Source organism: Colobus angolensis, unplaced genomic scaffold (genome assembly GCF_000951035.1).
Source record: "Colobus angolensis palliatus isolate OR3802 unplaced genomic scaffold, Cang.pa_1.0 Scaffold52, whole genome shotgun sequence".
Classification (NCBI taxonomy): Eukaryota; Metazoa; Chordata; class Mammalia; order Primates; family Cercopithecidae; genus Colobus; species Colobus angolensis.
In genome coordinates, this window is record NW_012118710.1 from 397627 (window position 1) to 420272 (window position 22646).

General features: G+C 49.8%; 1 protein-coding gene across 3 annotated transcripts in view; it reads right to left on the bottom strand.

Annotated features, from left to right (window-relative positions):
* The window catches only part of IKBKB (inhibitor of kappa light polypeptide gene enhancer in B-cells, kinase beta), a 57851-nt gene that overhangs the window by 29205 nt on the left and 6000 nt on the right, over nucleotides 1-22646 (bottom strand). For 2 of the 3 annotated variants that reach the window (XM_011960642.1, XM_011960644.1), the window contains 3 exons: nucleotides 13513-13607; nucleotides 12096-12213; nucleotides 8838-8907 (listed from right to left, as the gene is read on the bottom strand). In XM_011960642.1, coding sequence (XP_011816032.1) covers nucleotides 8838-8907; nucleotides 12096-12213; nucleotides 13513-13607 — 283 coding nt within the window. The remainder of the gene's footprint in view (nucleotides 1-8837; nucleotides 8908-12095; nucleotides 12214-13512; nucleotides 13608-22646) is intronic. The other variant, XM_011960643.1, reaches the window with a different exon arrangement.

Below are 22646 nucleotides of genomic sequence, written 5' to 3' on the forward strand. Positions count from 1 at the left end.
AATGTTTAAAGATCAATGCTTCTTATCAGCACTTCTATTTTTGTTTTACTAGTTTTTATTTAAAATCAAAGCAAAGCATAATGAAGTAAATGAAGTATAAAAAATAGCTGCACTAACACAGCCTTGTGATGGGGATGGCACTGCTGTTGAATATGAACTACTGGCTGGCAGAGAGCAAGGCCATGCGATAACTCAAAGTGTCTGTTAACTGATAGGTTCATAAAAGACCTGTGTTGGTATATGTCAGGCTGCTGAAGTGTATCAGGATATAATGCATAAAAGGGTAGGTTCGTTTTTTCCAAAGCAGAATGTATGGAAGTTAAGATACTGTAATTTGTGCAAGTACACAAGCCCAGACTAAGACAAGGCCCCCAGAGCTGGAGGCATAACATCTCAGGGCAAAACCCAGGGCAGAAGCAGGTGAAATGTCCCCAGGACCCCCCAGTGTAAAGGAAGAGCATTCAGATCAGACCGAAGGCACCACTCTCTATGCCACACGGATTAGAGTTGTCACCAGATCTTCAGTGAGGAGGGGCAGGAGGTTGGTAACTGAATACTCTGACTACTATTAATATCTGTCTATTTTTATGCTTAAACAACTGTATAAAACAAACTTTATTCCTCATTTCGGGGTGGTCATCTATTCTCAAATACCTCTGTCAACCTAATAAAGTCCAGATTTAAAGAATCCAACAGGTATTGTTACACAAAGTTTCTGGGACTGAAATGTGAAAATTCTGATAGGCAAGTCCTCTTAAACGTACCCTGCAGAGAATAAACTTTCAAAACGCTTGGTTCAGTATCACTGTGCTACATTTTACAAAACAGTACTTCAGAGCTGAAGTGAAATAAATCAAAATTGTCTCAAGCCCAGAGAATCTAACTTTGTTTAAATTCAATGGAAAATGAGATATTGAGATAAAGAAAAATACTGTTGTATCTGGAAGTTTATTAAAAATCTAAATGCCTGGCAATAGCAATAAGACATGTTTATAAAAATTGAAAGCCACACCACAAAGCATAAAAGTGTACCAGGTTATTTCTCATGTTCCCATTACAGAGAAGAGCTGTGAGAAGCACCACATTACAAACTGTTAAGCTATTCACAACTACACAGTGAGGCCGGGCGTGGTGGCTCACGCCTGTAATCCCAGCACTTTTGGAGGTCGAGGTAGGAGGATCCTTTGAGGCCAAGAGTTTGAGACCAGCCTGGGCAATATAGCAAGACCCTCTCTCTACAAAAAATTTTTTTAATTAGCCAGGCATGGTGGTGCCCACCTTCATCCCAGCTACGTGGGAGGCTGAGGTGAGAGGGTCGGTCGCTGGAGCCCAGGAGTTCAAGGCTGCAGTGAAACATGATCATGCCACTGCACTCCAGCCTGGACAACAGAGGAAGACCCTGCCTCTAGAAAAATGCAAAAACTAAAATAAACGACACAGCACAGTGTATGCAGGAAAAACACAAAAACTAAGATAAATGACACAGTGCATTTCCACAGAGCGGGTCCACGTGGCGGACTTGCCATGGGAAGATAACAGCCTCCTTCTCTCACCCTCCTCAGGAGCCGTGCCCCAGTGGTCACCCCAACCTTTCCCTGGCTCATGAGGAAGGCACAAACACACAACTGAAGAACATGACAATCCTGTGGGTCTTATTGATGAATCACAGCTCCAAATAACAGCCCTATGTATTTTTTTCGGATGACAAACCACAAACTGGGGAAGAGATAAGGGCAGTTAGACTTCCAAGGAAAAAGTAGTTTTATAAGAGTGGGTCCATGAATCTCTATTTATCACAAGTTTAGAGGGATGACTAAGTTCCCTTCAGAACATTTTTGTTTGAGCTATATTCCATAGAGAACAGGTGGAAAGATAAATGGTCCAAAAGGCTGAGATAGAGGTTAGAAGGGTAAAAAGATGGCTGTCACTGGCTGATAATCCAAGTCACCACTAAGTAAGAAAGGCAACGGTATGTCCGTTCCCTCGGTAAAACCCCCTGCCTGGGTCCTACTGTGCCAGCCACTTCAATGTCACTGGGCTTCCCAAACAAAACAGACTGGAAGGCCAGCTGTGGACACAGGAAGAGAGACTGAGTCTGGCTAATTAGGTTACTTGGCTAAAACAGCCTTTGATTAATCAGTGAGGCAGCAAGGCAGTAATGCTGGGTGCCGAGGAGAAAGTGTGACAACTTCACTAATTCATTCAACAAGGCTCTATCGAGTGTCCACTATCTACACACAATGGGAAATGTTGTCACTGAATCAAAGCCTTTTCCTAACTTCCTGCACAGTCTGGACAACTGGGTCCCCAAACCCAGAGGTCAGCCCTCACTGCCAAGGCACAGACAGAAATCACAGAGCAGTAATGGCAATGCCAAGTGTCAAAGGAGCAAATGAGGTGACACCAGCAGAAGGACCCACAGGAGAATCCCCGTGGCCCCAGGCCAGGCAGTCCCCACAGAGGGGCAGGTCTGCAGCTGTGCGCAAAGGATGGGCAGGTTCAAGGTCTCTGCGAGGTGCGAGAACAGCTTCCACAAGGGGCAACGCGTGCAAGGCCAGCAAGGGGCTGACAGGTGGGTTTGGAATCACGCACAGAGGCTGGCGAGTGGGTTCCGTGGGTCACGTGCAAAGGTTGGCAGGTGGGTTCCGAGGCTCATGCCTAGAAGCTGGCGGGTGGGTTCTGTGGGTCATACACAGAGGTTGGCAAGTGGGTTCCAAGGGTCATACCTGGAGGCTGGCAGGTGGGTTCCGAGGGTCACACCCGGAGGCTGACAGGTGGGTTCCAAGGGTCACACACAGGTTGATGGGTGGGTCCCGTGGGTCATGCCCAGGGCTGGCTGCCATGGGTGGGAGAAAGGCACAGTGAAGGGGCTGGGCCTTTATCTAAGAGCGGACTGTGATGGAAGTGCCCTTCCAAGACAGAAGAGTAGATTAGCACACAGGGTTAAGGAGGCCAGGGAGGAGGTCGCTGCAGGGATTTACTCTGATATTGAATCAGTGAAAGCAGCGGTCTGCAGCCTCCGTAATGCAAGGCTATGAGCAGGAGCAGGGGGTGACTCTGAGGGACCAGGTTCGACACGGACACTCGGTCCTGGGCATCAGGCAGAAAATGGCACCATGACATAAGAGACAGGATGGCAGGAGGGACCTGGCTGAAGAAGACGACCAGGGTTTCTACTGGAAGTGACTATGGAAGAAAGATCCAGCGGACGTGGATATGACTTTAGGATGAGTTCAGGGTTGAATTCCAGATTCTGGGAACAATATGGTGAGAAACAGGCCACGAGAACAGCCAGGCAAACAGAAAGTCAAGGAGCAGCGGCCAGTTGGCGCAGGGGCAGGGAGGGAAGGATGGACAGGCCAACACAGGGGCAGGCAGTGGAGATGAGACACAGAGCCTGTGGGAAGCAGTTAGGCCACCAGTTAGGGGATGTCAGAGATGTACCGGGGTCACCATTCCGAAAGCCAGATTCCTAGACAGTGAAATGGAGTTGTTAGAGGGAGATGGGACCCTAGAGAGCACTCAGAGGTCCAAACCCCTCATCCTAAAGTAGGGGACGCTGTGGCCACAACATTCTGTGCCTCGCCCAAGGCTCTAGAGCTGTACAGTGGAGGAGCCATGACTGAGGGCCGGCTGTCTTCTATCTCACTGTTACTGTATTTATTAACCTGGTTACTTATGCTTTCCAAAGAGCTTTCTGTGCAAATCATCTGTGGTCAGGTCATCATCTTTTGTTATAATCCACACTTCAGTCAGACGGATGCATTCAACAGAACCAGTCAGAAGATCCACAGTGCTAGACGGTGCACCTGATGTGCAGTTCCCGGAATGGAGTTACCTTCCCCAAAGCCAAGTGTTTTCTCTGAAACCCTCTGCTCTTTAACACTGAAGTCCTGGACACCTGCTAGGAGCAGCTCCAGCAGGAACAGAGGTGGGGCTCAGAGAAGGAAGCAGGGACAGCAACAGAGGGGTGGGTTCCAGAAGGCTTGTGGCACAGGATGGTGTCACCACAGCAGACTGGCCACCTGCAGAATCCAGGAAGGCTGATTCCAATCTAAGATCTGGTAAGGCCCAGGCGGGCCCAGCAGAGTCACACCCCACCAGGCAGGAGAGAGTGCTACAGCCTGCCCCACAATCTCGAGTGCTCAGAATCTGGCGCCTCTGTTACCGAAAGAAAACACACGCCAATGTTTTCCAAAGGATAATGAGCAAGACTGTTTAAATAGAGTCCACGCACATATAACTTCCTTGAGCTATTTTAGGGTCACATTATGTGGCAGTCCACATCATTTCCAGCTGCTGCACATAGGTCCCGGGTCTCCTATCAGCATGGAGTGATGGTCTGGCGGAAGAGTCCTGGCCAGGACGCAGGGGGCTCACCTCTGTGCCCGCCAGGCAGCTGCTCTGTTCCTTTTTTTTTTTTGAGACAGGGTCTCGCTCTTGTTGTCCAGGCTGTAGTACAATGGCGCGATCCCGGCTCACTGCAACCTCTGCTTCCCGAGTTCAAGTGATTCTCCTGCCTCAGTCTCCTGAGTAGCTGGAACTACAGGCACACACCACCACACCCAGCTAATTTTTGTATTTTTAGTAGAGATGGGGTTTCACCATGTTGGCCAGGCTGGTCTCAAACTCTTGACCTCAGGTTATCCACCTGCCTCGACCTCCCACAGTACTGGGATTCTAGGCATGAGCCACCGCGCCTGGCCATCTGCTCATTTCTCACAGACACTCTGCAGCATCTTCTTGGGCAATTTGAAATTCAGTGGAAAAATCCTATCCATGTCTATTATCTTGACACTGCTCTGAGCAGGTGTCTCTGGGAGGTTAGCGGCACAGAAGAGAGTAGGGGCCAACAGTTTAATCCAGAAGAGCAGGAAATGAATCCGGACCCAGGGGTCAAGGGTGTGGCTCTGTCACTTATCTTAAGTCAATCTGGCAGAGAACAGCACTGGCAACTCCAACAAAGGAAATGTGGGGCCAGCACTTGGAACAAACTGGAACAAAATATGCTCAGGAAATGCTCCAAAATACAAAAGAGCTATATTAGATGAACTCTGGCTCAGTCACCAGATCCTTGCAAAAAGAAATTTAATGGATTTGGTACACAAATCAGAAACAGGGATAAAATTAAAATACAAGCTCATTAGCAGCCTCAACCACAAAACCGGGACTGTACCACACCCAAAAGGTGGTGGAGACGGGAACGGGTCTAAGGAAGGCTGGCCTCTTCCAGGATGGGAGTCTCAGAAGGTACCCACCCATGTGGTTCCCTGGATCCAGCCTCAGATCATGCCCTAAAGAAGGCACTGAGGGTTTCCAAAATGGGGAGGCCAAAAATCAAAATCCAGAGGGGGAAGGAAATGAGCAAGGAACTAACACTTGCTGACTGTATATTCTGCAGAAACAGAGCACTGTGCTAGAAGCTTTATTTGTATCACCTCATTTTATTCCACAACAATTCTAACAAGGTAAGTAACACTCCCATTTTACCGCTAATAAAAGGGTGTAAGTAACATGCCCACAGTCACACTGCTAATACGCAGAGGAGCTAGTATTGGACCTGGAGCTGTTCATGATGTGTGGACATCTGATTTAAATAATAATAATAATAAAATAAACTAGGTCCTTACTTATTTTAATTTCCTTTAGGATTTATTTCATTCATTTGACAAATTTTTTTTTTTTTTTTTTGAGATGGAGCTTTACTCTTATTGCCCAGGCTGGAGTGCAATGGAGCCATCTTGGCTCACTGCAACCTCCACCTCCCAGATTCAAGTGATTCTCCTGCCTCCGCCCCCAACAAGTGGCTGGGATCATAGGCATGCACCACCACACCTGGCTAATTTAGTTTTTGTTTTTGTTTTTCGTACTTTTAGTAGAGACAGGGTTTCACCATGTTGGCCAGGCTGGCCTCAAACTGACCTCATGATCCGCCCACCTTGGCCTCCCAAAGTACTGGGATTACAGGTGTGAGCCACTGCATCCAGCCTAATTTAGTATTTTTAGTAGAGATAGGGTTTCTCCATGTTGGTCAGGCTGGTCTCAAACTCCTGACCTCAGGCGATCAGCCTGCTTCCGCCTCCCAAAGTGCTGGGATTACAGGCATGAGCCACCGCACCCGGCCCTCATTTGACAAATATTTATAGAGAAGCTGATATACTGCTATTCTAGATGCTGGAGATACAGCAGTGACTGAAGTTTGTGCCCTTAAGAAGTTTAACTGTAGTGTACTAGTTAGTACTTCAAAGTCGAATTATTTCCAACTCAGGGTCACAGAGAAGACAGAGAATCAGCAACCTATAGAATTTAATATTCACCTACCTATCTATCTGTAGGAGACTTGTAGCACACAAGCACTTAAGAACCCACCTGTTTTCATTATTCTAATTTATGTGTAACTTAAATACATAGACACACACAATTTGAATACAATAATATAAAAGCTACCACACAAGTCAATGGTAACTGAATTCAAAGTGGACTCAGACCAAAAGAATATGTAACCAGAGAGGTTCTGTGAATATCAGCAGCAAAGCACCTGCAGAATAAACAACCATGTAAGGAAGCTGAGAGTTATGTGCACTTGTGCCAATATATATATATATTTTTTCCAAGACGGAGTCTCACTCTGTCACCAGACTGGAGTGCAATGGCTCGATCTCGGCTTACTGCAACCTCTCCGCCTCCTTGGTTCAAGCAATTCTCTGCCTCAGCGTCCCGAGTAGCTGGAATTACAGGCGCCCGTCACCACGCCCAGCTAATTTTTGTGTTTTTAGTAGAGATGGGGTTTCACCATCTTGGCCAGACTGGTCTTGAACTCCTGACCTTGTGATCCACCCGCCTCAGCCCCACAAAGTTCTGGGATTGCAGGCATGAGCCACCGCGCCCTGCACTTGTGCCAATAATTTAAAGACTTTTGGCACGGCATGGTGGCTTATGCCTGTACTCCCAGCACTTTGGGAGGCTGAGATGGGTGGATCACTTGAGGTCAAGAGTTCGAGACCATCCTGGCCAACATGGTGAAACCCGGTCTCTACTAAAAATACAACAATTAGCCAGGTGTGGTGGCACGCACCTGTAATCCCAGCTACTCAGGAGGCTCACACAGGAGAATCACTTGGATTTGGGAGGCACAGGTTGCAGTGAGCCAAGGTTGCCTACTGCACTCCAACCTGGGCAACAGAGTGAGCCACCGTCTCAAAAAAAAAAAAAAAAAGACTTTTGTAATAACTACTTGCTGAAGTCATCAATAGCCTAAGGAGTGAAAGAAAAATATCTGAGAGAAAAACATCAAAAAAATAATAATAATAACTTGACAAAGCTCTAACCAAAGAGAAACAAAATAAAAGTCACTCATGAAAAGCAAGAGAATATTCCCCAACCTGCTAACCTGCCTTCAACCCAGCTCGACAGAGAACAAATGAAGAATCTGGCCACTGATGTAAAAAATACAATCGAGTAAGCCTCCAAGCAAAACATGGATGGGTGAGCCTTGGGTCAGGCAGTCAAGAAAACAAGTGGAATTTCTAACTGATGGATTATGCTCTAGGAAGACAGACAAGATTCATGCAGGCCATGCACAGGGGGTCCCTTGGGCCAGCACTGGGTGCTCACTCGAGTCAAATAAAACTGGTGTAATGTCAACTTATCCTCCATGTGAAATCCACCCAAAGGGACGAAGACATAGCACAGAGCGAGATGGGAATTTTCTATGTCAGACTATTTGGATCTTAACCTTAAATATGTCATTGCTTGACTTTTCCCCTTCCTTTTCTTCTTGCTTCTCCTCTGATGGTCAAAAGCAGCAGTCAGGAAGAGACCAGATCCACACTAGCAAGACAAAGTGTTGGACCATCAACCCTTCTAGGCCCTGACTTAGAGAACACAGCTTTACAAATGAGGGAGAATGTTAACATCTGGTGAACTGAGGGGAATGGTATGTGAGTTTCGCTGTAGTACTCTTTTAACTTTTTTATATATTTGACAATTTTCCAAAAAAAGCTTGAGCAAACAAAAAGAAAAAATATATACAGCTTTGAAAGGTTGAGGTAGGGGAAGGATGAAAATGGCATCATTCTCCAAATCTGGGGGCAAAGAGTCAAAGATAAATTATCAATAACTCTAAACCTTAGACCCCAACTATCAACTTGCACCAACAATCTTGGAGATTATTTTTTTAAAAAACAAAAAACCCTGAGCAAGTCCCTCTCCCTTGTGACGTCTGTCTCCCCAGGCTGGGGCCAGGTGCTGACCTTCAGCGCCCAGCCCTCAGGCCCCTACTGAGTGGGCGCCAGGGTCTAGGAGGCTCCATTGGCCTCTGCAGGCTGAGGTCACTCTTCTCAATGAATGGCCAGCTTGGCCTTCTCAGAGGGTGCCGCAGATGCCCTCATTTGGGGACGCCAACAGTACCCAAGGGATTAAACAAGGACAGTTTTTCCTACGCCTCTTGTTGGCAAAGAACTGCCAACGTGGGAGTGGAAAAATTCACTGCCAAGGGACAAAACTCATTCGAATGACAACCTATTCCAGTGCCGGCCATTCCAGGAAAGGAGGGAGGGGAGCTTTATAATGGGAAAGGAAATCTGTTATTCCCTACACATCATAATTCACCTGATGAGTTAATCAGGAAGGAAGGGAAACCTATTTGAGTTCAGCGTCTGTCTGGCTGACTCCTTTTTAACCTCCCTACTCCACCACGGTCTCCCCTCCCCAGGCTCCCATTACCCCTCCACAGAGACCAAAGGATTGAAGTGTCTGCCTGCAGTGCTCCGCAGGGACTCATGGGGCACCACACTCTCCCTGAAGGACATGGCCTGACTTCCGGGGCTGGGATTTACCAATGTCACTCAGCAAGGTGAGGATGGCACCTTCCCGCAGACCACAGCAGTTCTCAAACTGGTTCAGGTACTGTCAAGAAAGTGAGAAGCGGCATCAGAGCTGGTGGTCACAAAGCACTGGAAATCCACACGTGTCTCTTACCAGCCCATGTGATGGAAGCCCTGACCCTGGGCCCTGGTCTTTAGGGGACCTGCTTTTGAGGAAGCTAGGGCAGCAGGACTAGCAGGGATTGGCTGGAGGAGGAAGAAGAGGAGGACGAAGCAGTCCTGACCACCCCAGGGCTCTCACATCCTCACAGCAAGGGGCCCCTGGGGCGAAGAAAGTTCGATTCTCACTGGCTGCTGCAGTTCTGAGCAAGGCAGGACGAAGTCTAAGCACAGGAAATAGGAATTCTCTGTGCCTGAGAATCCTAGAGACGGGCCAGGGTGGGAGGGCATCATTGGAAACCACCCTCCGACCACCGCCTTGCCATCTCCTAGCCACGTAGGTGATGGTAACAGTAGGGAATGGTTACTGAGCACTGACTACGTGCCAGGGGCTGGAAGAGCTCTGCACGGACTAGCTCGGCAAAGCCTTCCCTGCGTGATCTCATTTAATACTAACTACTACCACTGAGTAAGTACAGGTGGAATCCCCATGTTGGAGGAGGAAACTGAGGTTACACGGTCGAATACCTGTCAGCTCACACAGCTGTAAGAAGGCAGTGCTGGAATGCGGCACCAGGTCAATCTGAAACTCAAGCCCAGGCCCTTAATCCCCTGCCTTCCTGGCCCCCTCGACTGTCAAGAGGCTCCGTGTGCTGCTGGGAGCTGGCCTCCGAAGAAGGCAGAGAGAGGAGCTTCCCAGCTGAGTCTCACCGTCAGGAACTCACATCATGTTCACAAACCCTCAAGAGTCTGTTCACGTACCTAGCATGTAGACTTTTAACATCGACTCTTACATGTCCCCATGTGCTGGCCAAGCCTGCCTCTCCTTGCCCACGGTTGTATTATAGATTTGAACTTTTTAGAGGGAACAAAGGAAACAACAGGTAACAAGACACTGGGCAACAGTGTCCTCCCCCTAACCCCACTGGGTGACAGCAAGGACAGGGGTTCCTTAGGATGCGAGTCGTTCCTGCCTCCCCCTCAATCATCCTGCAACCCATGCCAGGTCAGTTATGTTAAACTTTCCATCTCTTCTTCCCTGGCTCATTGGCTCTTTGCCACCTAAAAGACCAAGTCTAAAAGCCTCTGCCTCACTTCAGAGCCCTCTGTAATCTGGCCACATCCCACCTACTTCCTGGCTGCCCTCTGAGAAGTCTCCACTTGACTGCAACATGGCTTTATCTCTACACAGCTGCAGTCAGTAACGGGTGACTGTCAAAGGTTAGAAAAATAAGGAAAAAATCAAAGTGCTGTCGAGTTCCCCCATCTCTCACTGTGGGTCATGCCAAGGGCTGTGTTCATATCCTGCTATGAGTGCCACTCCCAGGACATGCCTATCTCCAGGGAGAGCCACTCTGGCAGGCCAAGCCCCACGGAAAGTTTCCTTTTATTTTATTTATCTGTCTATTTCTTCTGAGACAGGATTATCTTTTTTCTTGAGACTGAGTCTTGCTCTGTCGCCTAGGCTGGCATGCAGTGGCACAATCATAGCTCACTGTAGCCTCAACCTCCCAGGCTCAAGCCATCCTCCCAGTCCTGCCTCCAAAATAGTGGGGACTACAAGCGCACACTACCACACCTGGCTAATTTTTCATTTTTTATTTTTTGAGGCGATAGGGCCTTGGTATGTTGCCCAGGCTGGTCTCAAACTCCTGGCCTCAAGCTATCCTCCTGTCTCAGCTTCCCAAAGTGGAAAGGTTTTGTGTTTTTTTTTAAGAGGCACAGGGGCCTGGAGGAACAGTAAGAGTAGCACCTGAAGTGTGTCTGGGAATGGCCACTGAAAGGGAATAAACGCCTGGGCTCCCACCCTCACTATTGTGACCCTTCCAAAGTAAAGAGGTACACTCGCAGAGTAACCGACCTCCTTTTCAATTAAAATAAAAATTTTTTTGGCTGGGCGCAGTGGCTCACACCTGTAATCCCAGCACCTTGGGAAGCTGAGGTGGGTGATCATTTGAGGTCAGGAGTTCGAGACCAGCCTGGCTTATGAGGCGAAACCCTGCCTCTACCAAAAATACAAAAGTTAGCCGGGCATGGGGGTGGGCACCTATAATCCCAGCTACTTGGGAGGCTGAGGCAGGAGAATCACTTGGACCTAGGAGGCGGAGGCTGCAGTGATTCGAGATCACGCCACTGCACTCCAGCCTAGGCAATCGAGCGAGACTCTGTCTCAAAAAAAAAAAAAATTATTTTGTTCAGAGCTTCCAGTTATCATAATGTTATATGGCCTTATTCAGTCTTAGAGATGGAGAGGTGGCCTGTGGCTAGGTCTGTGTGGACTGGGACCCAGGCTCTGCTGCTACAGTTGTGTGAGGCCCAACCTCTCTGGGCCGTGATATCCACCCGTGATGTGGGAACCATACCTGTGCACTCATGTGTGAGCTGCTGGAAATCGAATGAGGTAACATGTACTAGCAGGCTGTGTGGTACTGTCATAGGGAACAATGGGGAGGAGGGCACCCAACTGTCCCTGAAACCAGAAGGGGCTGCCGTCTACCCACCAGAAGTGAACATTCTAGGGAAGAGGAGGTGGTGTGGTGAGAAGGTGGAGAGCAGAGCCCCACAGATGAGTCCAAGTGGGTCAGGTGGGTTGGGTGGGTCGGATGGGTTGGGGCAGGTCTGCAGTCCTGGCCCAGCTCTCTGATCATGAATCCCACTCCCTGTCTGCTATGCTCCCTGTCCCCGTGTGTGGTGCTATCCCATCTCTGGAATAAGATCCCTCCTAATAAGGAGAGCAGTGGCGCTGGCACCAAAGGCCTAACATGGCCCTAACACGCCCAGGGAGGAAGCATGTGTTTTGGAACTTGCCCAGTCCTTCCCCACGCCCAGACCTGTGATGAGTTTTCCTTGTCATTGGAGTAATCCCAGCAGAGTGTGCAGCACGCCCTTCCCCCTTCCCTGGTGTTCTCGGAAGTGCCTCTGACTTACACACACACACCAGCCCCAGGCGGACAGGGAACAGAGGATCTGAGAGGCAAAGCAGCCCTGCTGGAGTTGCTGGAGGTTCCCAAGCTTCCTGATGATGGCAGAAGTGAAAGGTCTCCCCATCCCCCTTCCAGGTGTCCCACCTGCCCAGACAGGCTGTATGCCTGGCAGCCGCGGGAGCCTCACCTTCCGGAGATCTCCTCCTTGGCAATACTCCATGGCCAGCAGAGGCAAGTCATTGGGCGCCAAGTTCTGCATCCCCTCAGGGACATCTCGGGCAGCCACCACATTGGGGTGGGTCAGCCTAGGAAGGAGGAAAACCGATGAGAGTAGAGCCAGACTCCTGCCCAGACCCATCCCTACCACCCCCATCAGGTCTCAGCAACAAAGGCCCAGGATAACCCAGGGCTTCGAAACAGAGGAAGACAGAGCCCAGGATGGGTGGCCAACTGCAATGCCCCAGTCAGTGGCGTGCATCCAGCCCCACCCGCAGCACCAGAACTCAGACCCTGAGGGCGCACTGTGTGTAACTTCCATTTTCTGTGCGTGCTACATCCCAAGTCCTCATCGTGCTGCCAAACTGCTCCTTTGGGGACCTTCCAATCTCATGCCCTCCACATGGGGGGGATGTGTCACACATGCAAGCAGGCAAACAAGGTGGTGCCTGCTCTTTTTGTTTTCGTATTTTTTTTCTTTTCTCTGTTTATTTTTCGGCAGGTTGATTCATCCACACACATCACCCCAAGGTGGACACACAGAGAGGGATCTGAGAAGGAACTCATGTAACCAGATGGAACCATGATGTAACCAAATGGCACTTCCTCTTTTTAAGAGGCTGGCAGAGGAGCCCCTGCTTGGTGTCCTCCTCGCTGGCTCTTTCGGAGCCCACCTCACTAGCTAGGGGGTCAGCAGCCACCGGGCAGATGGACGGCCCAGTCTCCACACTAGAGGAATAAATGTCAGCGGCAGCATGACAGCAGAGAACGGTCACGTACCACCTTGGAACTGGAAATACAGGAAGAAAGAAGGCTTTTTTTTTTTGCTGACAAAGGAAAAGTCACTGTGATAACTGTGTTAACTTATTTAATATAATGAAACTGATGAAAAGTCCCTGACAAGGCCCAGTGTGGACTTTAGCTGCTCTTCCTCTGGCGTCTTTAGAAGCAGCAGAGTCACCGTGGAGACTGTCGAGCTGGTGCCCTGATGGAGGGGCAGAGATTTAAGACTCTCCTCTTTTTTTTTTTTTTTTAAATTAGACGGAGTCTTGCTCTGTCGCCCAGGCTGGAGTGCAGTGGTGCGATCCTGGCTCACTGCAAGCTCTGCCTCCTGGGTTCACGTCATTCTCCTGCCTCAGCATCCCAAGTAGCTGAGACTACAGGCACCCGCTACCAAGCCTGGCTAATTTTTGGTATTTTTAGTAGAGATGGGGTTTCATTGTGTTAGCCAGGATGGTCTCAATCTCCTGACCTCGTGATCCACCTGCCTCAGCCTCCCAAAGTGCTGGGATTACAGGCGTGAGCCACCGTGCCCAGCAAGACTCTCCTTTCTAGACACACCAGGGGCTGCTGCTCCAGCTTTCCCTTGGGGTGCGCGAGGCCCTCACCTTCTCATGATCTGGATCTCCAGGCACCACCGCTCTCGGTTCCGGGGGCTGAGCTCCTGCCGGCACTGCTTGATGGCAATCTGCTCACCTGTTTCCTACAGAAACAGCACAGTGGGGACCAGCAGAGCGAGCTACAGGCCAAATCCCACCCTGTCTGCTGCATGGGAGGGATCTCCAGTCCTTAGGCATCACCTGCAATCACCTCCTGGCGCTCCGAGGTCACATGTACACACCGATCGACAGCCACGTAGCACCTGCCCTTCGGGCTGTCTCCTTACTACCCCACCTCTCACCCAACCACTCCAGCCTCATTTCTTTTTCTTTTTTTTGAGATAGAGCCTTGCTCTGTCACCCAAGCTGAAGTACACTGGCACAATCTCAGCTCACTGCAACCTCCACTTCCCATGTTCAAGTGATTCTTGTGCCTCAGCCTCCTGAGTAGCTGGGATTACAGGCATGCACAACCATGTCTGGCAAATTTTTGTATTTTTAGTAGACACAGGTTTCATCATGTTGGTGAGGCTGGTCTTGAACTCCTGACCTCAAGTGATCTGCCTGCCTCGCCCTCTCAATGTGCTGGGATTACAGACGTGAGCCACCGCACCCAGCCTCTCCCACCTCACTTCTATCCGTTCAGAGACTACAGAGGCTTCAAGGCCCTACTCCATTCCCAGCCCCACCATGAAACCTCTGCTGACCATTCCTGCCCAGAGAGGTTTCTCTGTCCGAACCTGGCTGCTGCTGTATTAGGCTGACCCATGGGACACTGCTAATTGACCACATTGACCTACAAAAATAGCACCTGCATGTGGTTCAACCTAATAGTGAACACCACGTTGAGTGTCTTCATTGTTTCATGTGAGTTTTGTCCTTTCAGAACGCAAGCATAATGTAGCATAATATAGCAGATGAAACACTGGCTAGTTCAAATTCTAACTGTGCCATTTACTAGCTATGTGACCTTGGGTAAACCACTTGGTCTGACTCAGTTTCTTCTGTAAAATGGGAATACTGACACCCATATTTCAAGGCTTGAAAATAAGCCTCGGCCGGGCGCAGTGGCTCAAGCCTGTAATCCCAGCACTTTGGGAGGCCGAGACGGGCGGATCACGAGGTCAGGAGATCGAGACCATCCTGGCTAACACGGTGAAACCCCGTCTCTACTAAAAATACAAAAACCTAGCCGGGCGAGGTGGCGGCTGCCTGTAGTCCCAGCAACTCGGGAGGCTGAGGCAAGAGAATGGCGTAAACCCGGGAGGCGGAGCTTGCAGTGAGCTGAGATCCAGCCACTGCACTCCAGCCTGGGTGACAGACCAAGACTCCGTCTCAAAAAAAAAAAAAAAAAAAAAAAAAAAAAAACAAGCCTCTAGCAGGTATTGGTAACCCCAAACAGCAGGGAACCCAGGTCATCCGAGTACTCCTGTTTAAAATCCTGCAGAGATTGGCTCCCACCTGCATTTCTAGCCACTCTCCCACGACACTGCAGCCAGATGGCACCACCCACCCTGGTGCTCGGCCCTGCTCCTCTACACTTGCCAGCACAGGTGCATGGGCACCACGGTCTGCCCAGCTCAAGAGGGTCTCGCCCTCCACTATACTCCTGTAACAGCTAATTCCTTCAGTGCACATGCCAAAGAGTTACTTTCTGCAGAGTAATGGGCTGTTTTCTCTTCTCTTTGTAAAATTATAGACTTGTCCATCTTCATGGGCTTTAACCTCTCTACCCAGGTAACCAGCAGCATCCTCAACAGTGGCTCCTGCACCTGGCGAATCATGAACTGAGCCACTGGCTCCTGGCGGCCTCCCCTCTTCTCCCTGGTACATGAGTGGGGACGCCCGAGACAGGCAGGCCCTGAGGCTGTGGCACAAGCAGCAGGGAGAGCGGCTCTGGCCTCAGGCACTCCAGCTGCCACAAGGGAGTCACCACTGCACCACTGTCACCTCTTTTGGCCATGGGGGGTCTCCAGGACAACTGCGGGGCAGCAGCTGCCCCAGGCAGCAGCTCCCAGAGCCCCAGCTTGAGAGCCAATCCTGCCACCGCTAAACAAGCTGACCTGCACCAACATCCTGCACCTCCTGTGTACCTACAGCACAAAACTCCCAACCCGCACACACACCTGGGCAAGAGCCGCGCCTGCAGTGTGGCACAGGGTACCCAACAGTAGGAGAAGATTTCAGAACTGTACCAGACTCTACTGTGGCTCACTTGAAGGATGTCCTAGAGGCCCTGTTAGGCCAATTTCTGTTTTCTCAGTTTATGAAGATACAAACTTGATGGCTCTGTACCCCAGGTGGGACTGATGGTTATAAAAGGACAAGTTTGGCCCTTTTTGTATCTTGCCCTTTCGCCTTCACCCTGCCTTGATCTTGGACTTCCTAGCCTCTAGGACTATAAGAAATAAAATGGTTATAAATTACGCATTCTCAGTTACTCTGCGATAGCAGCACTGAGACACTGCTACAGACACTTGCCTCCAGTTAGGCGGAGTTTGCAGAGGAGCTTAGACGTGGGGAACACAGGGTTCCACAAACAGAGACTGATGGCCCCGCTGCAGTGTGAGGTGCCATTGCCAAGAGCATCTATCCACCTCCATCCACCCTGCAACATTTCCATGGACAGTATTCCAAGCAATGGTTTAGCCAAAGAGACTGTAACTCATGGTTCGCTACCTCAGAATGACTGAGACTAAACCAAGACACCAAAAAATCTGCAGCAACTTAACTTCAATACACAGAAGAGTGCACTTGTTTTCTATTGCTGCCGTAACAAATTACCACAAACTTGGTGGCTTAAAATAATACATCTTATTTCCTTGCAGTTCTATCTGCTGAAGCCTGACGTGCGTCTGCCAGAGCTAGGATGTTGGTGGGGCTGTGCTCCATCCAGAGGCTCTAGGGAAGAGTTTGCTTCCCTGCTTTTCCCTCTGCATCTTCTAGAAGCACCACTTTCTTCAGCTCGTGGCCCCTTAGCCCATCCTGGCGTCAGCCATGGCCCACCATTTTCCTCACATGCATCAGCTGACACTGGCTCTGCTACCTCCCTCTCCCACGTTTAAGAACCCTTGGGATTACACTGGGACCCCCAGGGAAGCCAGGTCAATCTCCCCATCTCAGGTCAGCTGATTAGGAAACCTAATTTCATCTGTAACCTTAATTTCCTTTTGCCGTGCTGCCCCACCCAGTCATAGGTTCAGAGATTAGGATGCAGATTTATTGGTGGGGTTGGGGGGATTATTCTACCTACTACAAATGAAACAGGACAGATAATCAGATTCAAAAAGTAGATTAGATGACTCAGTTTATTAAGTGATTTTAGGTCATCTGTCTAGCTACAAATTGGATAATTGCAGTCTTTTGCCCAACACAAACACTGGACCTACCTGATACACAGCTGTCACTTGGCCCAACTCAGAATCAGGAAGAGATTTTGATACTGAAGACTTGAAATTGGTCTTAAATATCCAAATGCAAACTAAAAATACTGAACTCAGCAATGTGAACACTGAACAAGTCTTTAAATATCTGGGCATAGAGACCAAAACTAACTTTCTACTCACAGACAGCTCAGCTTCGCCCTAGAGTTGAGGCGAAATCCTAACTTCCTGGGCCTAGGAAGGTCTGCTGTAGATACAGACACACTTAAACTTTTCCTAACACAGTGGCCTTCATCTGCCTCTAGGAAGTATTCTGAAATATTCCCAGTTTTTCCATGAGTAATGTTTCATTTGAAATAGAAATGCAAACAGAATTACTTTGTTATTTAAAACATACCTGCTCTAGAAAGCGAAATTCAATTAAAACAGCACAGAAGCAGACTACGAACACCGGTTCTGAAACCCCGGGGTGTTTGTTCTTCACTAGCAGTGGAATTCGAACAGATGTAAGGTAAGAAGGATGGCTTACTTTATTTTTCCTGGAATCTACTGAGTCTTAGCTTAGTTCTGTGGAAACCCAGACTAGGCCTGAGCCATGTCAGTACCCAACTTCTGGTACATGAACTCCTCGTGAAGGACAAAACTCAAAACTGCTTTGTGGCCGGGCGTGGTGGCTCATGCCTATAATCCCAGCACTTTGGGAGACCAAGGCAGGTAGATCACTAGAGCCCGGGGGTTTGAGACCAGCCTGGGCAACATGGCAAGACTCTGTCTCTACTAAAAATATTTTTAAAAACTAGCCAGGCATAGTCGTAGATGCCTGTAGTTCCAGCTACTTGGGAGGCTGAGGTGGGAGAATCTCCTGAGCCTGGGAAGTCAAGGCTAGACAATACAGTGAGACCTGCATTGAGCTGTGATCACGCTGCTGCAGTCCACCCTGGGCTACTGGAGTGAGACCCTGTCTCGAAAAATAAACACACACAGAACAACAACAGAAAACTGGTCTGTATTTTGAGAAAAGGGAGAAAAGTTCCCCTGTATGTCCAGATTGAATGTAGTGATTATGAAGGTCCTCAGTTTGCAATTCCTTGCCTTTCATGCATGAAAACATAAAACTTGTGTATAAGCATGTGTGTCATAAGGTGTAAAAAAGGCAGAGAGGAAGCACATCCTCAGACCAAAAGGTGCCTGGCAGATGCGAGCTGAAGACCAGTCACAGGAGAAACAAAAGGGGCTGGCCCAGCTTCCTGAAGTTCACCTCTTTCAGTGACTCAGGGGAAACTCACAGAGGCCAAGAGCTACGTTTAGACCCTTAGCACAGGAAGCCCAGTGTCCCGTTATCATGGCAAGCGTCCAACCAGGCCACTGTGGACACGGGGACAATTAGTAACAACCTCCTCCTCCTTCTCAGACCCCACCCCCTGAGATGAGTGCTTCAGAAAGGAGGCACAAGGCTGGGGGCAGAGAGACTGGGCAGGAGGACCCAGAGCTGGAAGCCAAAAGGTCCGGGATCCAGCTGCAATTTCACCCGACTCAGCAGGTAGTCGACTGGACACACCCTGGGCCCCAGCATTGCCTGGTCTATGCTATGAGGGCCATAACTTCTTCACCCTACTCCCTATAGTGCAGACCCCCACTGGGCACCGCCTCACCCATGGGAGCTAGGCCCTCGGGCTCCGGAGACAAGCAGGTCCAGGTGTAACTCCCTCCCCTACCACATGGTAAAGGTGTGATAGGAGCCCATGGTATAAGCCCTGGGTCCTTATCCATAAGATGGGGATGGCTCCATCCGCTCCAGGGATGTCAGCTAAAATGAAACATAGCATCCGAACACAGGGAGCTGGGAATAAACGACCACAGCCTCACTTCCTTTTCTGGCCCTGTGGAGATGCTGCTCTGCCCACTTGAGTCGGCCTCTGTTTTCCTGCGAGGCCCTCGAAAGTCTACCTCCTTTCCAGATCCTGCTAAAGCTCCATTCACCCCAAGAAGCCTCCCTTCCCTGGCATTCAGGAGAGATCATGCGGACAGGGAACCCAGCTCGGCTGCCATATGATGCCCTGGAGAAACAGCAGCCATTGTTATCCATGCAGTTGGGTGCTTAGATTTAGACTCACTTAATGCGTTCCTGAATGCTCCCTGGATCACTGTGATCAGAGAGTAAGCACACGAAGAGCAGGGCCCCTTTTTTCCTGGTATCCCCGACAGAGCTTGGGCCCAGGCTCTATAAATCCCTAGAGAAGTGACTGAATGGAGCAGAGGCTTTAAGGCTTCCAAGCACAGAGATAAGCTGGGGTGAGCTTTGTCTTGTCCCATGAAGGGACGAGTTTAGGTCCATGCTGCTTCACAGAAGGGATTGTTAACATTCTGCCTTCTAACATCCAGTGCACACACTACCTCCTCCACCCCAACAAGCATCCTGCAGGGCTCCAGGCAGCACTTCCTGGCCCTCCTCACAGCCAAGTGCACACAGAACATGATGATATCGCAAGGTACTCTGGGTCGCTTCCAGAAGGCAGCTGACCTACCTCCTGCCCAGCCATATTGGGGACCCAGCAATGAGGGGATCAATACTGGAGAATCCCCATCATCCATGCAAAAAGTGGGGACCCACAGCCAAGATGCTGACAGAGCCAGGATCTGAACTCAGGTCTGTGTGACTGAGTCTTGTGTTCCCACCCCTAATCCCAAACCATGTTGCCACGTGGGGGCACTTGGTTACCTCCTCCTCCTCTTCCTTTGTATTTAACAGAGGTCTCACTGAAAATGTCAGCCTGTCTAAACCGTACTGGGAAGTGGTTTGTGCTGACCCTGAGCTGGAGGTCTTAGCGAGTTCCAACACAGTGTGGAATGGTGAGGCATGGCAGGAGAACCACAAGAACAGGGGAAGCAGGTTGGTGGGGCTTGCTTGTTAACTGCCCTCCCTCCCTGGGAAACACTCAATGTGGGATCCTTTGTCTAACAAGGAAGACTTATAAGTGTTTTGTTCTCCAAAGAAGTGTTTTTCAACTTCTCCAAAGAAGCTTGTTTTCAACAAGCGCAGTGGCTCATGCCTGAAATCCCAGCACTTTGGGAGGCCAAGGCAGGAGGACTGCTTGAGCCCAGGAGTTCGAGACCTGCCTGGGCAACATAGAAAGACCTCATCTCTACAAAAATAAAAAAAATTAGCCAGGCATGGGATCTCACGCCTGTAGTCCCAGCTACTCAGGAGGCCGAAGTGGAAGGACTCCTTGAGCCTAGGAGTTCAAGGCTGAAGTGAGCCCTGATTGAGCCACTGCACTCCAGTCTGGGTGACAGAGGGAGACCCTGTCTCAAAAAACAAACAACAAAAAAACCAATAAAGAAATGTTTTCCCCTTCTGCTTCAAAGAGGTTCAGACTGTAGGGAACAAGGAGAGCCTAAGGAACACCGAGGCCCCACCCCGAGTCCCCACCACGGAGAGGCCACAGGCACAATGGAAAAACATGAGGTTGGGTTCCGAACAGACGCAGGTTCCAATCCTAGCCTCTTTGCTTGTGAGCTCAGCCTCTGTGGGTGAGTCACAGAGACTGTGCTTCAGTCTCCTCAACTACAAAATGGGAACAAAGACAACAGTACTTCCTTTTAGAGATGTGAGGGCTGGAGAGAAAGCACATAAATGCGTAGTTTGATGCTGGCGCATAGCAGGTCCTCAGTAAATGATGCCTCTGATTATCAGGCCACTTCTCTGACTGAGGATACCCATGCTTAGCGGCTTTTTCATGTAATTTCTATTGTGATAACTAAAACATTCCCTCTTCTGCAGACAAGATACAGTGCATGGAGTGTCAGGAAAGTGCACACTTGTTACGTGGAGTAAAACCATGAGAGTTAAGGAACCAACACCACCATAGCCCAGCTGCTTCTTTTAAGAGGCTGTGAACAGAGGGGTCCACAACAGAGAACACAAACGCTCACCTTCTGAACTTGGACAATGACCAAAGACCTCTCCTTAGCACCCAAAGCAGCCCTAGAGATTTCCCAAACTTAGGGAGAACCCATGGGGAAGGAAGGTAGAGAGCTTCCTGGCCTGGGCCGCTCACGGGTAGGCATCCACTGAGGACCTGCAGGTACTACGCTCCTCCTGCTCCCCTCCACCTCTACTCCACCACTAAGCCCTGTTGATTCCACCCCTTAAATATAGTTCTCTCTCTTTTTTTTTTTTTCTTAGACAGAGTTTCGCTCTTGTTGCCCAGGCTGGAGTGTAGTAGCAAGATCTCGGCTCACTGCAACTTCCGCCTCCTGGGTTCAAGCAATTCTGCCTCAGCCTCCTGAGTAGCTGGTATTACAGGCGTGCGCCACCACGCCTGGCTAATTTTGTATTTTTAGTAGAGACAGGGTTTCTCTATGTTGGTCAGGCTGGTCTCGAACTCCCAACCTCAGGTGATCTGCCTGCCTCTGCTCCCAAAGTGCTGGGATTACAGGCATAAGCCACTGCACCAGGTCTAAATATCGTTTAAGTCTGCCTACTCCTCCCCATCTCTCACCTGGATGACGCCAAAACATTCAGACCTGGTCTGCCTGCATCACTAGGACGGTGCCAGTGACACTGTAGTAGCAGCCACCGAGAGCTGGTTGTTAACTATTCAGGAATCTGGCCGGAGCGGGCTATTAAACTGCTGGTGGCTTGAAGTCAGCCCTGGTGGGAGTAGCTACCCCATAAGAACTGCTGCGCACTATGGATCAGGGCATTTCTTCCCAGAGCTGATTTTTTCCTAGCACGCCGCCCACTGCTTGGGCCCTCCCAATCTGTTCCCATGGGCACAGCACCTCCCTCTAACGTCGTTCCACAGCTCCTCCATAAAAACGAAACCTCTTCAGCTGAAACTGCCCAAAAAATACCACAGGGTCTGACTCACATAGTCCACCCTCAGCCACCCAGGCACTTGTACCCCATCCTCCCTTCGGGCCACACTGGCCTTCGGTCCTGCCCACTTGCCACACCTGCCCTCCACGGGGGCCCTCAGGAACCTCTCCCTTGGCCTAGAACTCTCCTCCCACCTTCTCTGCCAAGCTGACTTCTACTAGGACCTCAGTTCAAGTGCCACTTCCTTGGGGAACCTCCTCTGACACTGACTGATCCCACCCCAACGGAAGGTCTCAGTGCACTGGGTCCTTCTCCCAACTGACACTTTATAATACTTAGGAGCTTACATTTATACTTAGTTGACTGATGGCTCTTTCCCTTCTCCAAAGATGCGCTTTAATCACCACTGTACACATAATAGACATTAGATAAATATACGCGGACTGGCAGAGTGGATGATTTGGGGCACCTAGCACATATACAACGTCAGGCACTTGCTACAGGAGAACTGAAGGAACTCCAAGGCCAGATCCAACCCTGGCTGACCAGGAATGCAGGGTCCTGACGACACTTACTCTCGTCAGACGGGAAGGGCGGCACAGGAGCCGGCCTGGAGGAACTCACCGGGAGAACCAGTTCCCACGGAACAAAGTCATCCCAAACAGGTTTGTGGAGGAGGTAGCCTAGAGTTCATCCCGGATGAACATGGAGGAGATGGAGGCCTGTCCGACGAGAGGGCTCAGCACCCGAACCAGGGGCAGCCAAGGGGAGGAATGACAGAGAGGCAGGTGCAGACAGACTGCATGGGGTTCAGCCGGCAGGAGGAGGAAGCTGGCTTTTGGCTTTTTAAAAGTAAATAACAGGCCAGGCGCCTGTTAGTGGCTCATGCCTGTAATCCCAATACTTTGGGAGGCCAACATGAACAGATCACTTGAGGT